Source organism: Ambystoma mexicanum, chromosome 1q (assembly GCF_040938575.1).
Source record: "Ambystoma mexicanum isolate Mex_15411 chromosome 1q, UKY_AmexF1_1, whole genome shotgun sequence".
NCBI classification, from domain to species: Eukaryota; Metazoa; Chordata; class Amphibia; order Caudata; family Ambystomatidae; genus Ambystoma; species Ambystoma mexicanum.
In genome coordinates this window covers 208679462-208699008 of record NC_090922.1, presented here as the reverse complement: position 1 = coordinate 208699008, position 19547 = coordinate 208679462, and the positions used below count along the sequence as shown (strand labels likewise).

The 19547-nt window shown below is 51.4% G+C and overlaps 1 protein-coding gene across 1 annotated transcript in view; it reads right to left on the bottom strand.

The window, feature by feature from the left end:
* The window catches only part of PRKCG (protein kinase C gamma), a 1699783-nt gene extending 1687734 nt beyond the window's left edge, over positions 1 to 12049 (bottom strand). Inside the window, exon 1 of the mRNA XM_069637367.1 lies at positions 11376 to 12049. Coding sequence (XP_069493468.1) covers positions 11376 to 11545 — 170 coding nt within the window. The 5' untranslated portion in view covers positions 11546 to 12049. The remainder of the gene's footprint in view (positions 1 to 11375) is intronic.
* Positions 12050 to 19547: the final 7498 nt, after the last annotated feature.

The following is a 19547-nucleotide window of genomic DNA, read 5'->3' as shown; positions in this document are numbered from 1 at the left end:
ATTATCAGCAGACACTCGACCACCCCAAAAGGCTTGGTGTGCTTACCATCACTAGATCATCTAATGACTGAATGTCTGATAATGTATGTACTGTCAAGTGAAAAGGTAGCATCCGCTGAACAAAGGCGCCAGGTGCCTTGGTGACTTGGGGATAAAGTATGCAAAGGTAAAATTTCTCATATAGCACCAATGACGCCCAGACTGGGCTTCAAAGCTCTCTTGGCCTGTGCACGTCGGGGAGGTGGGGCATTGAGAGATTAAGCCACACCGCGACATAACCAGGATCACACCATGATGTCCATTGTGGAAGCCACGATTACACACGGGGATCACCTGGCTCCAGGCACAGGACTTTACAGACACCTCCACACTTCTTTCCGCCCATGGCATGAGCGCACATTGTTATTCATTGCCACACAATGTGGTGCAATGGCCCAGTCCCGTGTAGAGCAGTCAAACCCAAAAAACAAAATCTATACTTGAGGATGTTGTGAACAGGCCTGCAGCGCCCAATGCAAGGACCTCTCAAGGGAAACTAGTGGGCGTTTGGACTTCGGGCATGCATGTGCTGTGCAATGCAAGCCTTAGCCTGCAGCACAGCAAGGAGGGAAGATTCTGACAAACTTGGAGATCTGGGACCGACAAAGCTTGCAGAGGGCCACCATGTATATAGCACGCGCTGATTGGCCTCCGTATCTTAAATTGCAGGTGATATAGAGCTGGCGTGATCAACCTCGATGCCAGTGACCTTCCAACTGCTGAACTGCAGGTTATATACAAACCACGGAGGCGAAACATTAACCTACTTATCCGATCTTACTGGGAGCGGTTCACACGGCATGCAGGATGCAGGCAGAAAGCACATTAACCAACGGAGCTATTTTACTCGTATATGAGCGCATGACTTGTAATTTGCACAATGGTCATTGCAATAGGTGTATTAACAGACTGGAATATATTAGATTCAAACCCACGTCCGGAGGGATGCACGCAGGTGCCTGCATCGGATGCATCACCTGTGACGTCGTCAGTGTAAACGACGCATGCGCGAGCCTCGTTTCGGGTCGCGCATGCGCGTTTTGAATAAAGAAAGTCCGTGCGGCAGTTGCTGCCGGGACCCTGGAAAACACGGACACAGGTGTCATGTCTCAGTGATTGCGTGCGTGTGCGTGCGAGTACAGGGCGGCCCGAGGCACGGGTGCGCCCATCACATTGGCGATGAGGCGGGAGCCAACGCAGTGAGCGGTTTGACACGCACCGATGTGTCAATTACCGGCATTTTCTTCTTTGTGCATCCTGAATCCGACGCGAGCAATGGCGATCACGTTATCTTCAGTGCGTAAGGCAGTACCGGCCCGTGAAGGTGCTCGTGCGCTGCCCACGTGCTAAGGGATAATTGAACACCACATTTTTGGAACTTCTGCAGTTCATCGTCCCAAGAGGACTGCAGTGCAATCTGTAACCAGAGGATTCTTGGTGATAGGATGGCCATCTAAGCACAGAAGGCAGCCAGGCATTGGAACATCGTCGCAGCACCGTGCCACCTCTGCGCATTTGACCAGGTGCGTCAACAATCTGTCCAAGTCAGGTTTGCGGCCTCTAATCCTGTCTTGAGGTGCCTGTGCCACCTGTGAAGATGACGGACAGTGATGGAGAAGCAACGGCTGCGCAGACGGTGGTGCGCAGACAACAGGGTTCATTGTTACCCATGCAGGAATTTGACACTTCGGGTCCACCTTCAAAATTGGGCCCAAAATGGTTGCTGTGGATAAAAAAATTAGACATGTATTTTGCAGCGACCGGAGAGACCAATGACGACGCTAAGAGGGCAACACTGCTCTATTCGGCAGGGATGGACGTTCTCCGCATATATGAGTCTCTAAACCTGCAAGTAGTGGCGTATGATGCCATTAAAACGGCCCTTAAGAACTATTTTATTCCTTTATCTAACGTGGACTTCGACAGATTTCTATTCTGTGGCGAGAAACAGCGGTAGGAGGAATCACTTGACCAGTTCTGCGCACGTCTGCGGCAGATGGCTACCACTTGTAGGTGGGACAATGAAGAGGTTATGGTCCGCAATCAAGTGATCCAACGGTGCAGTTCGGGCAAACTGCGCAGACAGGTACTGCGGGAGCCGGGTTTGTCTCTTGTCCAAATATTAGACAGTGGCATAGTGTACGAGTTGGCTGAGACGAGGGGTGCAAAGATGGATGCAGCCGTGCGCCCGGGGAAGTCTGAAGAGGCATTTGCAGTGGAGAGGCAAGCATCGTCGAAAGCGCGATGAAGCCAGAAACACCAGGATGCAGCTCCAGTGCATAGATTGGCAACAATTTGCCAGTATTGCGGGTATGATCTGCCCCACTCCGATGACTGTCCCGCCAAATCGAGAGCCTGCGGCAGGTGCAATGGTCCTGGCCACTATGCCAGGATGTGTCGAGCCCCCGCACCGGTTGCCACGCAAAGAGGTCCGGCAAGGCCAAGTGGTGGTGGGTTTAGGAGACAACGCAGTATTGCGACACTGGAGCAGGACGCCCAAAGACTAAATATCGCAGAAGAAGAGGAGGAGGAAGAAGAGGTTTTCTTTATTTCAAATCTTTCCACAGGAGCACGGAAAAAGAGGCAGCCTAAGTGTGTGGTTGACATTCAAGGTGTTCCGACACAGGTACTGATAGACACAGGTGCCTCTGTCTGTGTGCTCGCCACCGACCACTATAAGGCAATCCCAGGGCCACCACCGTTGGATGTGTCAACGGCAAAGATTTTCACCTTTGGAGGCGACACTCCACTACCCATTCAAGGGGTGTTTGTGGCACCTGTTACCAAAGGGACCAAGACCATCAAGGCCCGGTTTTTCGTCACAGACGTTAGCCCGCACTCCCTACTCAGCTGCACTGCGTCAGAGGCGTTGGACCTTGTGCACTTTGCCCTCGAGGTGTACCAGGTGGACATAGACCAACTCCTGGTCAAGTTTTCTGGTATCTTTCAGGGAGTGGGCAAGCTGAGGGGTCCCCCAGTGCGTCTTCATATTGATGACACCATCCGGCCCACCGCCCTCAAACATCGACAAATCCCGTTCCACCTCAGGGAGCAAGTGGAGAAGGAGCTTCAGCTTCTAGTCAAAATGGACATCATTGAGAGAGTGGAGGGGCCGACGCCCTCGGTCTCGCCCATTGTAGTAGCGCCTAAGCCGAAACAGCCGGGTGCGGTACGCATCTGCGTGGACATGCGCCTCCCGAATGCCGCCATTAAACGAGAAAGACATTTAACACCGACCCTTGATGACATCGTTGGGGAACTGAAAGGGGCCAGAGTATTCTCGAAGTTGGATCTGAGGTCGTGCTACCACCAGCTAGAGCTCCACCCAGATTCCAGATATATTACAACCTTTACCACATACGAGGGTCTCTATCAGTTTAAACGCCTGAGTTTTGGCATTTCCTCTGCGGCGGAAGTCTTTCAAAATGCCATCAGGGGAGCACTGACTGGCCTAAAAGGGGTACTCAATATGAGTGATGACATTTTGGTTTTTGCTGAGTCCAAGGCCGAACATATGAAGAGACTGGAGCATACTCTGCAAAGGTTGAGCGAGTTGGGACTTACTTTGCACCGCGAAAAGTGCGAATTTTTCAAGGACAGGATTATTTTTTTGGGTTTCATCTTCCATGCCAGCTGCGTCTCGCCACATCCTGAAAAGATCAAGGACATCCGCGAAGCGTCGGCGCCCCAGTCCCCCACGGAGGTACGTAGTTTCCTGGGGATGGTTAACTACTGCGGGCGATTCATCAAGTGGCTGGCGTCCCTGTCCGAGCCTCTCAGAGCACTGACCAAGAATGAGGCCACCTGGGTGTGGGACAGGAGAGAGCAGGAGGCGTTTCAGGAAATCAAAAGAGCACTGTCCAATCGAGACACGATGGCGTACTTTGACCCCACCGCAGAATCAGAGATGGCCGTTGATGCCAGCCCGTTGGGACTGGGGGCTTTTATTATGCAGGCTGATAACAGAGGGGACATGCGCCCCATTGCATATGCGAGTAAAGCTCTCACGGACACTAAAAAACGCTACTCGCAGATCGAGAGGGAGGCGTTGGCCATTCTTTGGGGCTGCCGCCACTTTTGTCTGTACATTCTTGGCAAGCCAGTTACGGTTGTGACCGACCACAAGCCGCTCCTGCCCATCTTAGCTGGCGTGTCGTCAAAGCCCCCCCAAGGATAGAGCGCTGGATGCTTGCACTCATCGAGTACGGGGTCAAGCTAGTATACAGACCGGGGATTAATAATCCTGCGGATTACCTCTCACGCCACCCAAACCACGAGCGGGCAGAAGGTCCCAGTGAGGTGCTGGATTGTCAAGAGTTGGTGTACCACGTTGTGGAGAGCACGATGCCCATGGCTCTGTCCAGGGTAGCCGTGGCCGAGGAGACGTCGATGGACGAGGTGTTTCATATTGTCAAGGCTGCGGTGAGAAGTGGTGACTGGAAGGAGGTGCTCCAAAACAACTCAAGGCGGGAAGCGAGGGCTCAGAAGGACCTTCAGGTGGGGTGAGGGACGAACTATCGATATCAGAAGATGGACTACTGCTGTGGGGAAGGCAGATTGTCAATCCACAAGCCCTTAGGAACCGCGTCCTGGAACTGGCACATACGGGACATCAAGGAATCGCCAAGACAAAGGCGTGGCTCAGACCCAAGGTATGGTTCCCCGATCTGGAAAGTCTGGTGGAATTGTATGTGAAAAGGTGTTTACCGTGCCAAGCGGCGGGTCCTGTTGTGAGGGCTCCGCCCATCAGTTCCATGGAAAGGAGTGAGAAGCCGTGGGGCACCGTCCCTGCTGATTTTGGATCAACGGGAAGGGGCATGTACTTTTTGGCGGTGGTCGACGAATGGTCGAGATACATGGTCGAGGTGGAAGTGGTGGAATCAATAGCAACCAACCACACCACCAGGGCATTGGACAGAATGTTTGCGACGCATGGCTTCCCTGAGATGTTGTGCTCCAACAATGGACCCCCATTCACGGGGAGCCAGTTTGCACAGTACTTGAAAGAAAAAGGCATCCAACAGCGGAAGGTTTCGCCCCTCTGGCCTCGGGCGAATGGGGAAGCTGAAAGAATGACGCGGACCCTTAACAAAGTGTTCAGAATATCAGTCAATGGAGGGAATGACCTACAGCAGAAATTGGTTGAGTTCCTTAGGGAATACAGAACCACGCCCCACCAGTTCACGGGGGTCACCCCAGCCGAAGCGCTGTTTGGACGCTGCCCGAGAGGTTTGATACCCGAGATGGAGGGCCGGGAACCCGGGGTTATCAACAACGAGAAAGTCTGGGAGGAGCGCGCTGCACGCAGCGTGAAAGAGAGTGCTAGGAGGGGTTTGCAAGACAAGGAGGTGGCCGTCGGTGATTCGATGTTAGTGCGGAATCGTAGACCTGAAGGGAAGCTGTCACTACCATACGAACCCCAGCCGTGGACTGTCACCCATGTGAAGGGGACCATGGTCACCGCAGCCAATGAACGAGGGACAATCACCCGCAACCAATCCTTTTTTAAGAAAGTGGACGTTCCCTGTGAGGAAGCGGAACCCGATGACGGAGCCTCATTGGAAGCGGGGGTCGAGAGCCCTGTAGCGGATGCGCCACCGGATGTGCTGCCGCGGGTGTGATCCCCCAGAGCAGCCGTCGATACCCTGTGCGACATGATCGCAGACCGCCTGCTCGTCTCAAGGACTATGTCCTGGACTCAGGAGACTGAGCCGGCGTCCGAGTCAGGTCAGCGACCCATGTTGGGTCCAGTTATCGTTTTCATCTTTTACTGTTGTGTTTGATGCACGTTTGTTTTGATTAAAGAAAAAAAGGGATGTGACGTCGTCAGTGTAAACGACGCATGCGCGAGCCTCGTTTCGGGTCGCGCATGCGTGTTTTGAATAAAGAACATCCGTGCGGCAGTTGCCGCCGGGAACCTGGAAAGCACGGACGCATGTGTCATGTCTCAGTGATTGTGTGCGTGCGAGTACAGGACGGCCCGAGGCACGCGTGCGCCCATCACATCACCCGGATGAAATATCTCACTGGAACCTGTTTTATTGAAAATCGTTTGCCCAACGTACGAATTGTTTGTTTGTACAGTAATGCTCTTCTTCACACCCAAAATCACTATACACATGTCAGCTGTGCCACTCACACACAGCAATACAAACCCCCTCCCTACAGGCATCAAACAACCGGATGCTGCATGTCTACAACCAACCTACATACCAACTCCAGCCAGGGCCAGGGGTGGGCTGGGAACCAAAAGGGGCCCTGGAAATAATTTTTCCTAGTGTCCCCATTTTACACATTTTCAGCAAGCCCAACCCTTTTCCCATGAAAAATGTTTAAAACAAAATAGGTTACCAGACGCAGGAGGACGAAGGTGCAAAGGCGTACCGGGAAATCTCCAGAGTTCCCTGCAGGCCAGTCTACCCCTGGCCAAGGCACATGAGGCTCCCAGCTGGACACAAATTCCTCTATATCTTGGCGAATTTCCAAACCGCATGCATTAACACAGCAGCAAGGCCACCGTATATGCTCCCTCTCTTCCCACTAGCCTAACCCACCCCATTTACCTTTCCCGTCCTCCAGAGCGACCGGAGACCATGAACATGGCAGTGGTCTGCGTTTTAAGTCCCAGTAACATAGCATAACATACCCTGTCCCCTGCAGCTTCCACACAGACATGTGCCGTCATCGCACTAACTCATTCAGCTATCTTAATGGAATCCAAAAGAGTGTAATTTTGCTTGCACACAGATCATTGCAAGAGGTGCATTAGCCCCCTGAGCTACCTAATGGGAATTTAACCTGTGGCAAAGTAACCCGCTCAGCTCTGCCACAAGCCTTATGTTTTGCTATTCCGGGATTTGTCTGGCGGAAGGATTCGTTGCTTGTGCTGTTAATAATTGAGTATCTCATATGTGAAATGAAGACGTGGGGCGGTGCTCCTACATCCATCAGAGTCCACTCTTCGAATTAGGGTCAGTGAGCATAAGCGGTGCGAAGGGACACCGTTCATAGCACGTGCGTTTGAAGCGAAATGTAAAACAAATTCCCCGAAAATGATAAGTTGAACATTATAATTAGAAGCCCAGCTCTGCTCGCGTGCCGGGGATCGTGTGTAAGTGGTTTGCAGAGTGCCAGATCCAGCACTCCTCCCTCCAATCTCTCCCCTACTGGGGAAATCTTCCAGAAATAGCCCAGCTGCAAACTGCTGGCTGTGCAGTTAAAGCGCAAGTTACTGCTGCAGAGTGCGCGGGTGCCTGGCAAGCTCCGCGGCGTGGCATCCCCCGGGGCACGGGCCGGGCGGGCAAGCCAGGGCTGCATCAGAGCAAGGTGGGTTGTGGGGGGGATACAAAGGGTGCAAAGCAAGCGGAGCAGGTGGGTTAAGGGACCAGGAATCGAACATGACACCATCGTGAAAGGGTAATCGCAAGAGCAATTGAAACCACAGCGTCATTCCTCTCGCCAAACAAGCATGGGAGGTCACACTCAGAGGCGTTGCTGGGGGGGCGGGGGAGGGGGGCTAAGGGGGCTATAGCCCCTGGTCTTTTGATTGTAGCCCCGGATAGAATCTCAGGAGCTACAGCCAAAAGGCTAGCTAGCCCCCACGTCCCAACAGTTCTGACGTCAGCGTAGCCCCGGGTCTTTTCCAGACCTAGCAACTCCCCTGGTCACACTCACTTCGAAAACGAACTACCAATTAGAAAATACTTATCAAAAGGATGGTTCACTGGGTGCTGTGGGGGTGCTTGGAAGCACAGCCACAGACAGTGGATTCGCATGGTACCCACAAACTCGCATAGCACGCCCCTGGTTTCGCATTAAAGGCACTGCTCAGCATAGCAATCCGCCGTAGTCCATGTAATGTGACGGACCGTAACATAGCTGCCGAATATAGCAGGGCACAATGAGGACAGAGCAGCCCATCATCGGATGCTTATAGAACATATGCAGCGTGACATAACATAACATACGAGCTCAGTACTACATGATATAGTCTAGACCTGGAAGCACAGCACGATCTGGAATGAAGTCACCACAGTAGCATAGCAGAATGAGCCTAACATAGCTTGACCAACTTGTTTCAAAAATTGCCCAAGCCGTGCGCCCTCACAGCAGCACTTCTCCAGCCATTTGCTGCCATGCATGGATGACGTCCTGTGGTGCATCGCACATTCCACACAACTTGATCGCCCACTCCTGACTCCCGCCTTCCCACGACACCCCACAGTTGGAATTCGGGGGTACAGAAAGTACTTGCATGTCTCTATGCCGTGATCATTTCGGCAGTGTGCTGTTACTTTGGCCATGAAGAAGCACAGCTTGCGTTGGCATTTGGATGGTGGTCAGTGTTCCAAGGTTCTCCTTTCCCCCCCCCCCTTTGTTTGTTGCCTGCAGTGGAGACTGTTTACACTTCCGTGCCTGCTCCGGGGTGGAGCACTCTGCATTGTCTCAGAGCAGGTGCTTGTACCACCTCTGCCTGTTTTGCTGCTCAGCTACAACACAGTCCCAGGCAGCCGAACATGGCCTGCTTTCTGAATCGACCAATTGTGGCATTGTGTTCCCTCGTCCAGAGGAGCCACCTCCTTGGATACCTTCAGTGGACTCTGTGCAAGGCGTCTTCTCCCAACCAACCCAGCCTGAGGTCTCGCCCTGTGGTCTGGGGGGTGCCTCTATATGGTTGCCTCCAATGCTATCAGTGGCTACGGAATGGGGTTTCTTCTCTGTACTGAACCACCATTCAGCCTCGCCCGCCTGGTCAGGAGGTGGCACCTGCTTGGTTGCTTCTATTGTTAAAAGTCGCCATTGAAAAAAAATGGTACCGCTTCTTCGCACTCAACCACCATGAAGGTCTCCATCCCATGTATGGAGGAGGCACCTTTGTGTTTGGCTTCAGTGCAGTCTGTGGCCATATACTAGGTTGCTTGGCAGGAGACTATGCTGCTTACACTGGTGGCACTATGAGCAATGGTGGCCATTGCAGGCCTGGCCCTGCTCTCTGCAATTTAGGGGTTCAGAATAGCATGACAGTATATGTATTATTGTCTCTAGTGTTTAACACTTGTATAGCCTTTAGCCCCAAGATCCAAGCTCGTGTTAATATCATGAGGATGGCTCTAATAAACCCATCAGAAATACAGTGGCGTGACCAATTCTAATTCGGCACCATAAAAATAACAGCATCGGAGATGCGCCTGCATTCGCACACAATCGATCACCAATGAGGAAAAGCTGAAATGACCATTACCGTGAAAAACCCCCTGGTTCCCTGTCCCCCGAGAACCAAAGCGATGCCCGACACCGTGTCTCAGAGGACGGGGGTCCTGCTTACAGGGCAAAGGATGACATTGTCCCCACTCCAGTCAATACACACGTGGTGGAGTGCACTACCAAGGTTTCAAATGGCGATGTTCTCTTTCGTAGCACCCCAAATAGCAATACCTAGTTTATACTTTATAACCACCACTAAAATCCTCAACAAAAGAGTCCATGAGCCCTGTCAGATTAACAACTCTTGGATGTACTTCTTGTCTGGATGGCAGGCCTGGTTTGTTCGCTGCCATCACGGATAGAACACATTGGAAGACTCGAGCAGGCTACCTCATCCATTTACCATATGGGAAACGGGTAATAATCCATCTAAAAATCAAGCAGTGAACTCGGCCGCAACATGCATCTCATCAAACTAACAAAAACGATTTCATAGGCAGCACAAGAACTCGCTAGCGATTTGCCAAGTCAGAGACACCAACAGCAATTTCTCTGATCTTCCCCTCCACCCTCCCACTTTCTTCCTCCCGCGTGCACATATATATATATATATATATATATATATATATATATATATATATATATATATATATATCGCTTCCAATTCTGCCAGCTCGTTACAGAATGTTTCCTCGCTTCTGATTGCAAAAGGGAACAACAATTAATTGTTTCCATGGGAGACAGCAGCGGCAGTCCATATTGTTTTTCTTCTAGTGATGTATTTATAATTCGTTCTACTGGGGATAGGGGGGAAGGTGTACCCTACTTTTTTTAGCCATTGACAGGCATCGATTAAACACTAGGATGGTCTATCCATGGTGACTACAGGAGTGAGGCACACTGGCAGCAGTGCACGTGACCTCAGTACCGAAATACCATGGCTTTGCAAAGGTCAAGATGAGGGGGAACTGAACGGGCATTTGCTGTGAGGGTTGTGGGAATCAAGGGGTGCAGCGGTCGAATACCAGAACAGAGGTAGCAGCTGTGCTTCAACAGGTCTGTGCATTGGTCCGAATGAGTGAATAGCAAGGGATGAGGGTGTGAGGTGGGGGTCACACATCAGGATTGGGGAGCATCGGCAAAGCGCTGAGTAGGTTTCAGGGAACATGTATGGATTCACGTCAGGCTTGAGGTGCAATGGCAAAGCAGCGGGGGCACCCCAGCAGGCTGGCACTGGAGAGGATGCAGCAAGCCTTGGCTTAGCATTGGCGGCTGAGAGGCAGTACACAGGTGCCTTAGATACAGCGTTCCTACCACCTGAAGACCCCTTGAGGAATGAATTTGTTGGGAGAGCAGGGTGGATGCTAGCATACACTGTTGCCAAAACACGAGGGGATGCCTCAAATCAGAGAGGGTGTGTGATATCATCATAGCATAGGGATGTCCCTCCTTGCAAGGGCCTATTTTACCAGTATGCTGGGTCTAGCTGCTGGAATCCTGCCCATGCAGCGCCCCTCTCATGCCTTTATCCTATCAAGTAACCAAATAATGTGACAACAAATGTCCCCATCGGTGTGTTAGCCTATTGCACCCTGTCCCTAGAGCTATCTCAAATGTCCAACGCAAAACAAGTTAGCCCTGCACCCCCACACACAAACACCCCAAAATGCGCACCCGCAGTCATGCTCCGGAGCCACTTCACGTGGACCTGAGCCACACAACTTAACTATCCCCACATTTCGGACATGTCAGGCTGAAACGAGCATGCATTGCAATGTGTGTTTCCAGGGTGAGTAAAAGCACTCAGCAGTGCTCTGTTGCTGTCCAAAGCCACAGAGAAATGTCTCAGCTGAAGACACCTTACCTATGCAACATGTGGGGGGAAGCAATCCGCTCTGAAAGGCAGAAGGGTGGCTATGTTCTTATGATTTTCTGAAGACAAAACCGGCTACTTAGTACAAAAATGCATATTCTGTAATACCCCAAACTGCGTTTTCCTATATGAAAACATGGCCACATCATTGGAAACAATTGCCTGTCCAGCCCCTGGTGAGATTGGCCAGTATTTGGAAATGTGGCCGTCTGTCCCGAGGAACGGTACTGAGAGGCGCGCACTGGGCCCCGACCCTTACCAGATGAAGTCCGTGCAGTGGCTGCAGAAGGTGGGCTGCTTGAAGAAGCGCGCGGTGAACTTGTGGCTCTTCACCTCGTGCACCAGCTTCTGCCTCAGGGCGCCCTTCCGGCAGAAGAGCGGCTTCACGAACGGCGTCTCGGCGTCGGAGCCCGTGCACACCTGGGCCATCTTGGTGCCGAGGACTGGGGCCGCAGAGGAGGAAGCCGGGCCCGACTGGGAGACAGGTGTAGAGAGTGAGGAGAAAGGCGGCGCAGGGAGCCCAGCGAGGAGGCGGGAAGCAGGAGGCGAGCGCTCTCCACACAGCGGCGGCGCGGAGTCTGCACTGAGGGAGGCACCTGGCTCCTCTCACTGCAGGAATGCGAGCCCAGTGCCACGGGAAGCAAGTCTTCGCTGCCTGGAGCCGAACCTCCAAAATAAGCGGGAGCGAGAGGGATGAGAGCGACCGTGAAGTCAGCCTCTCCGCCTCGAGCTCTCACTCGAGAGAGACGCCGACAGTCAACGCGGGGCCGTCCTCCAATGCCGCCAGCCCAGCGCGCGGTATTATTTATATGGCGTGAAAGTGAGAGCGCTCGAGATGAAGCGAGGCTCCAGTGTCTTCTATCCCCACCTGGGACCGGAGGACGCAAAACTGAGAGCAGGAGCGAGAGACGACGAGAGGGGAGGGCGATGGTGTTTGCGCAACACTCCAGCTGTGCGCTTGCACTGCACCCCCACCCCCCCCCCGCAGCCCCCACTCTGCTTTGGACAGAAGTAGCATCCACCCCTTCAGACACCTGTAGCGGGCAATACTGGGTTGTCATCACAGATGAGCAGAAAGCTGGGCTGCTGTTTGTGATTATCCCACAGTACAATAGAAAACCAGAAGGAAAGAGAGTGGGTAATGACCCTTCCCTATCATTTCTGCACCCCACCCCCACCCAGCCTTTGACAGAAGGGCAAGAAATTGCGCTAAAAGATCCAGCCACGGCTCGGTAGTGAAGAAAGCGGTTGATGGGGATGGGCTTGGTGTCTGGAGATCTTACTTTAGGCTTTCCATCACACTCCACACGATAAATTGTATTTATAAGCAAACTCTACTCTTGGGCTCATTCTCAATGGGTGAGTGCACAATTCGCCGGAGCAGCAAGCAGTGCTTTAAGTGGGCCGGGGCTGTCCGGGGACGAGCCCCGAAAGTCTCCAGACAAGACTTCCGAGCCAAGAACCTGCCGGGGCCCACCCCCGACTAGGCCCAGCCATGTTGACACCTTAGGCAGCCGGTGTAGCGGCTGCAGTTGTAACCGTGCAGTAGGGGCTGCCTGATGGGTCTGTACTCTGAAACATGAGGAGTGCTGGCATTCCAGCCCTCCTTTTGTTTCTGAGTAAATATCCATCACCTAGCACGAAGCCCCTGGGTTCCTCTCCCTGGCTGATGGCTATTTACTCGGAAACAAAAGGAGAGCTGAGTAGTTCAACCCTCCTCCTGTTTTAGAGTGCAGGGCCATCAGCAGCAGGCAGCACTTTCTTCAAGGAGCCCGTGTTAAAACATTGCACCACATGCCTGCTTGAATGAAAGGGCTGCCTGCTGGGTGTGAGTTGGGGCACACTGGTGTCGCACCTTTGGTTCGCCTAGCCCCTTCTTTTGTTAAAAAGGAGGGGATGGACGCATCAAGGATAATAATGCCTGTGCGCCCCAGCTCTACTCTTTTAGCAGCCCCACAACCCCTAACGAGAGACCCCCATTCATACTTCTCTAAACTGGCAGTGAACAACTTCGTTATCAATGGTACTGTAGAGCTCCTACTCTACTCTGCAGATAGTAAACTGGACAGGTGAACACACGCTAGACTACGGAATACACTCTTCAAATGAGAAAGAACTCTAGACTGAAGAGCATAATCCAGACTGGGCCATGCTCTAAATTTCAGCTCATACACCCGAGATAAAACATTTTAGACTGAAGATCATACTGTGCTCCAGATAGCCTTCTCTAGACCAGATATCATACTCTATACCTGACATCTTGCAGGGCAACAAACTATAGAATAGAAACTGTCCTCGACTGATGCGTATGCCATACCATGGAACTACTAATCTACACTGAAGAGCATACACTACACTGGAAATCGAGACTGGCTGTCATATTCGCAGACAGGGAGGCCAAATCGCGAATAAATCGTCCACAGTAATTGACCATCCCCAGGAAGCTCCTGATTTCCGTGGGCGACCCCGGCTGGGCGGCCTCTTGGATGTCCTTCACCTTTTCCGGATCCGGGGAGATGCCCCCCGCGTGGAACACGAACCCAAAGAATTCCAGCCGGTCTTTCAAAAATGCACATTTTTGCTTGTGTAGGGTCAGGCCTAGGCTGCGGAGCCTTTCCAGGGTGTTCTCCAGGCGCTTCAGGTGCTCCGTTTCCGATCTTGCAAACACCAGGATGTTGTCTGACATGTTGATTAGCCCTTTGAGCCCCAACAGGGCCCCCCTGATGGCATTCTGGAAAACTTCTGCTGCAGACGAGACCCCAAAGATGAGCCTCTTAAACTGGTATAGCCCCTCGTGAGTCGTAAAGGTGGTAATGTATCTTGACTCTGGGTGGATCTCCAGTTAATGGTAGCCAGACCTCAGGTCCAGTTTAGCCGACAATGTCATCTAGGGTGGGCGAGAGGTGACGTTCCCTTTTGATCGCCATGTTTGGCAACCTCATGTCCACGCAGATGCGTACTGCCCCTGGATGTTTGGGCTTGGGGGCCACAACGATCAGAGAGACCCAAGGGGTAGGGCCTTCCACTCTCTCAATAATGTCTAGGTCGACCATTGTTTGTAACTCCTTCTCCACCTGTGCCCTCAGGTGGAATGGGATGCGGCGATGCTTGAGCGCTGTTGGTCTCACCGACCCATCGATGTGGAGCCGTATGGGGTCGGCCTTTAGCTTACCGTTCCCTTGGAATAGCATGTCAAAGCATTGCAGCAGGCGTTCCAGGTCTGTGATAGACAGCGAACGTGAAGTGCACAATGTTCAATGCTTCGGAGGCAGCACAACTTAGGAGGGAGTGCGGGCTCAAGCTTGTAACAAAGAATCTCGCTTTTATCTTGCTCTGTCCATGGGACACAGGTGCCACGAACACCCATTGGATGGGGAGTGGCGTGTCTCCCCCGAAGGCATATATCCGCGCCTTGGATTCCGCCAATTGGGGAGGGACTGGAAGTGCTTCATAATGTTCAGTCGCTAGCACACAGAAAGACGACCCAGTATCTATGAGGATCGGGATGGGAACTTCTCCAATGTTTACCGTGCATGTCGGTTGTCGTCTTCCTACGGGGCCTGTGGCAATGCTTGAGATAAAGAAGATTTCCTCCTCCTCCTCCTCTTCCTCTTTGATGTTCAGGTCCTGCAGGCCTTGCTCGACAGCTGACACGCCCCTCACCCTCCAGGTATTGCTCCCACCAAGTCTCGCTGGTCCTCTCGAGGCTGCTACCGGTGTGGTTGCTCTGCACACCCTCGCGTAATGTCCTGGTGTGCCACACCGGCCACAGACCCCCGACTTTGCCGGGCACTCCCCCACGTGCGGCAGGTCATATCCGCAGTAGGGACACGACTGAGCATTACCAGGTGCTGGAGGGTCATCCCCTCTCCCTGGTGTCCATCTCGCCCGCCGTGGAGCAGAGCGTCCAATGGCAAATGCCTCTTCGCCCTTGCCAGAGTGTGTGGCTGCATCCATCTTCACCCCCCTGGCCTCCGCCAGCTCGTAAGCTCTCCCCGTGTCCAGGATTTGTTGTAGTTCTCAGTACTTGCCTCCGTAGATTCCCGGAACTGCACCCCTGCAGTAGCTGGTTTCGGACCATCTCCTCCTCATTCACCCACCTGCAGGAACTTGCCAAGTGCCTCAGCCTCGCGCAGAACTGGTCCAGCGACTCTTCTTCTTGCTGCCTTTCCGCAAATCTGTCAAAATCCACATTAGCCATGGGCAGAAAGTGATCTCGTAGGGCCTGCTTCGCGGCATCATACGTGACCACCTGGATATTGAGAGAGTCATAAATCCTGTGTACCTCTGTACCTGCGGAGTACACCAAGATGGCAATTTTTGCGTTGTCATCCTCCTACCCAGAGGCCCGGAAAAACATTTCTAGCTTCTTGACCCACAGAAGCCATTTCGGCCCTAATTTGGATGGAGGACCAGTAGTGTCAAATTCGGGCATGGGGGCTAATGTGCTGTGCATCCTGCGTGGGATGGGTGCATGGGCACCCCCTTCTTCTCCTTCCTCACCCATAACGATGATCAGGCAGAGTACTCACTGATTGTTGTCTCTTTACAATGGGGATGGGACCCAGGCACCAGAGGAGATGATGGTGAGCCAAACACTAGTGACTGTACATGGAAAGCCTGAAGATGCCAAGCATGGAACGTTCTTTGCACCCTGTTGGTCTTCTTGTCTTCCTCTACGATTTTTTTTGTTGATGCCACAGCCCTGCAGTGAGCTAGGGCTGTGGAGGGTCCAAAAATTATCTTGTCATGCAATGGGGTTCGCAGCCGGCGCACGAGCACCCTCCTGGGCTGCAACCGCTGCGATCCTTGATGAGACAAATGGCCGCCGGCTGTACGTGCGAGTTCGTAGCAACACGGAGCAACGATTCCGACTCAGACGCCGTCGGAACAGTGATGGAATGCTCCTGAGCCTCCTCGTCGCCAGTGTTGTAGGGTGGGGGCTGGCCAGGGCCCCCACCGGCACTCACACGCACACAAACATGCACACGCAAGGAACCGCGCAGGACGCGTGTGTTCTGCTCGGATCCCCGGCTTCAACTGCGGGGTGACCGTCTTCATTCACACGGCCCATGCGCGAGCCTCATTCCTGCTCGCGCATGCGTATTAACAGCGTATACACTACGCAACACTATGTGAGTGCATTCTAAACTAGAGACCAACCTCTTGACTAGAGCTCACACTCTAGACAGCTGATTTACACGTGGACTGGAGAACATACTCTGGGCTGGACAGTGTAGCCTACACTGCAGGCCACACTGTACACTGCAGATCATGCACTTCATGCGAGATCATAATATAGACTGAAGACCATATTCTCTTACTAGATATTTCATGGCAGACTCGAGGTATTACTCTACATGGGAGATCATAGTCCACAGTGCAGGGCATATCCTACTCAGATGACCACTCTCTAAACTGGAGGTAAAGCTTCCATCTTGGTATTGTATTCAAGATTGCACATTTTTCTTCACACCGATGGGCATACTCTCCTTTGGGGATCCAATATAGACACCAATGGGCATACTCTACTCTATAGATCCAATCTAGATTGGAGGACATACTCTAAACTCAGTGATCGTATTCTAGATTGGTGATCATACCCAGGTTTAAGATTTATTATAGTCTGTGCTGGAGCTTTACTTTTTCTTCCTGGAGATCATAACCCAGACCGGAGATTCCTCTCGACATTGGAAATCATAACTTTAGTCTAAGGAGCATACTCAGAATGGTGTACTATATAATGAAATTCGTACACTATGCTGGGCATCCTACCTTAAACTGAAGGGTATACTCTCTTCTGAAGATCGTACTCAATGTGGGCAATTATATTCTAGCCTAGAAATCATGCTGTATGCGGGAGATACCGCTCTACACTGGAGGCTGTTCCTAGTGGGGAGTGTTGTATGGAAGGCTGGAACTCGCATTTCAGCCTCAAAGCATACTCCAGGCTAGTCGTCATGCTTAACAAGGTAACCCACACTCGACACCTGAGAGCTTTCTTGCGTACACATTTGCATAGTGTACACTGGAGAGAACTTCTGAGTAGGTGCTCTACACTCATGGGGGACCTAGCTGGGACATCAAATCACAGGAACTTGTGGGACACTAAATTGAGCAAGGCACAGTTCATCTTTACCTGTGGCACAACGGTCTGACATGGAACTTTGTGGGTGATCATTTGGGGTCAGTAGGTAGATAAATCACCCCCCTGCTTAGCACACTCTGCATACAACAGTATTGTTGTTGCCAGTGATCTTTTTCATGGCATTGCGGAAGCTAGTGCCCTGTGAAACTGCCTATTGGCCTCTTCAACCTTCTGCATTATGGTGGCAAGTGGCCTTTGTGGCAGCGTTTTCTGGTCACAACTGGACCAACCTTCATCTGACCCTCCCTCATGATATTCGGCACTGCCCACCACCAACATGCTCCTGCCCATTCACATCCTACTCCTATTCACTGTACCACTGACCTGTATAAGGAGGCACCAGGCATCCATCCCTCCTTTACATTTCCAGCCTACACCAATACTTCCCCCTCTCCTAAAATACTCATGGGGTGCTCTGCTCATAACTCCTCTGAGCTCATATCCAGATCTTGTCTCCCTGCTACAGGCCACCCTACCTCTCAATTCACCCCACGGAACTCCCTTTGTGGCTGGCGAATGTCAAATCATTTTGTAATTGCACTTCTAACCAACAACTTTGACTCGCACCTCCCACACCCCAAAGTGGCTGTGACCAAAAACTGGATCATCCCCAAGACACAGCCAAACAAGCATCTATTCACACTTACCCCACTGCCACATTTCCACTCTCATCACTTACTAAACAAGGTGTTGTGGTGGGTCTTTTGATCAGTTAACACACTGCATCAACACTCCATCAACGACATCCCCTCTTATTTCTAAGACTTCCAAGTTCAGCTCTTTGCCACAGCACCTTTTTCCAGGACTTTGACCTCCTACTCATGGAAATCTGACCATACTCATGGGAGGCTTCTGTCTCTCTAGAGTTAAGCTTGCTGTCACTAGCTCGACTCTACTGTCTCTGACCCCTCTCTGCCCCCCCTCTGCATCCAGACACTTGTGGCAACTCACTGGATTGCAGTGTATTTTTTATCCTCCTTTCTCCAATCCCCAACGTCCTCTATCAAGCCTCCCCCTCTGATTACTCCCTCATACACTTCAAAGTAACTGTCTCTACTTCACTTGCCTACTCACACTACCCCTCGATCACCAAGCACAAATTGCAACCCCTGACTCTATGGTTTCCTATCTAGTTCAGATCAGGCCACACCTCCAAGCACTCTCTCCCCATCTTGTCGACTCCTTTGAAAAAAGTTGTAATGAAATGTAGACTTACAGATCACTCAATCGCTAGCACTCAGTAGATCAGTGATTTAATCTCCATAATAAGTGTGTTCTTCATTATAAGTTGGACAGATCATGAGATCGAGTTTACTGCCCTTAGGAACGTGCATATGGTAATGGATGGCATGAAACCAGAGTAATTCTGTGTCCAAATAACTGAACTAACTCAGGAAGATGGCAAAGTACTGTTTTATTAACAATTATCTAAAACAGGGAGGTTACAACGAATATCAACAGACGTACGCTCAGTCTCTCCATGATCTTCACACAAAATATGGTTCTTATGCACAAAATGCATCAGAGTGACGTCATACTACGTGGCAATACTAAAAAACCTATCAAGGGTCGGGATTGGTTAAGGGAAGCATGCAAGTATACATTTCTATAGGAGCTAGGTTGGTTTTTGGCTGCCCATTATCAAATGGACAACTTATGCCTACCTCTAAAACATGTAATTTCCGAAACATTAGATACACAGTTTCTCATTGGTTTTTAAACTATAAGGTCCTTCGTTATCCAGACTAATATAATTGGTTGACACGCTTGTGCCATGTGTGGAACATTTGGTTAATTTAGCAGCATGTAAGCCCAGATCCAGGTGCAAGGACATATGACATGAAACTACCTCACCACCCAATTAGCCCAGCATCTCTCATCACCCATGCTTTCTGCCATGAAATTGTCTTTGTACTTAGCCTTGCAGAATATCCTTGTTTTTTAGAATGCACAGGCGTGAGGATACTCGCTATCGTGTCTGGAACTCCAAGTTCAAACTATATTTCCATCCTTGGATCACGTGACAGGAGACCACGATTTGGTCAATTTTGGCAGCTTTTTAAATGCTCTAAATGAATTAAAGCTTGACATCCCTTGTGTTCTTTCTTGCACCTTAACGTGAGAAGGTTCATCCTCAGCAAACTCGTTCTTCTTCAGAGTAGATAGCTGACCTTGGTTTCTAGAATCTTGACTTCAGGCCAGGCAGCCTTGTCACGCAGCTCCATGAGCCTGCTAGTCTTGCTGCAACACTTTTTTTCCATTCTTCCGCTTCATTGTTCCTGG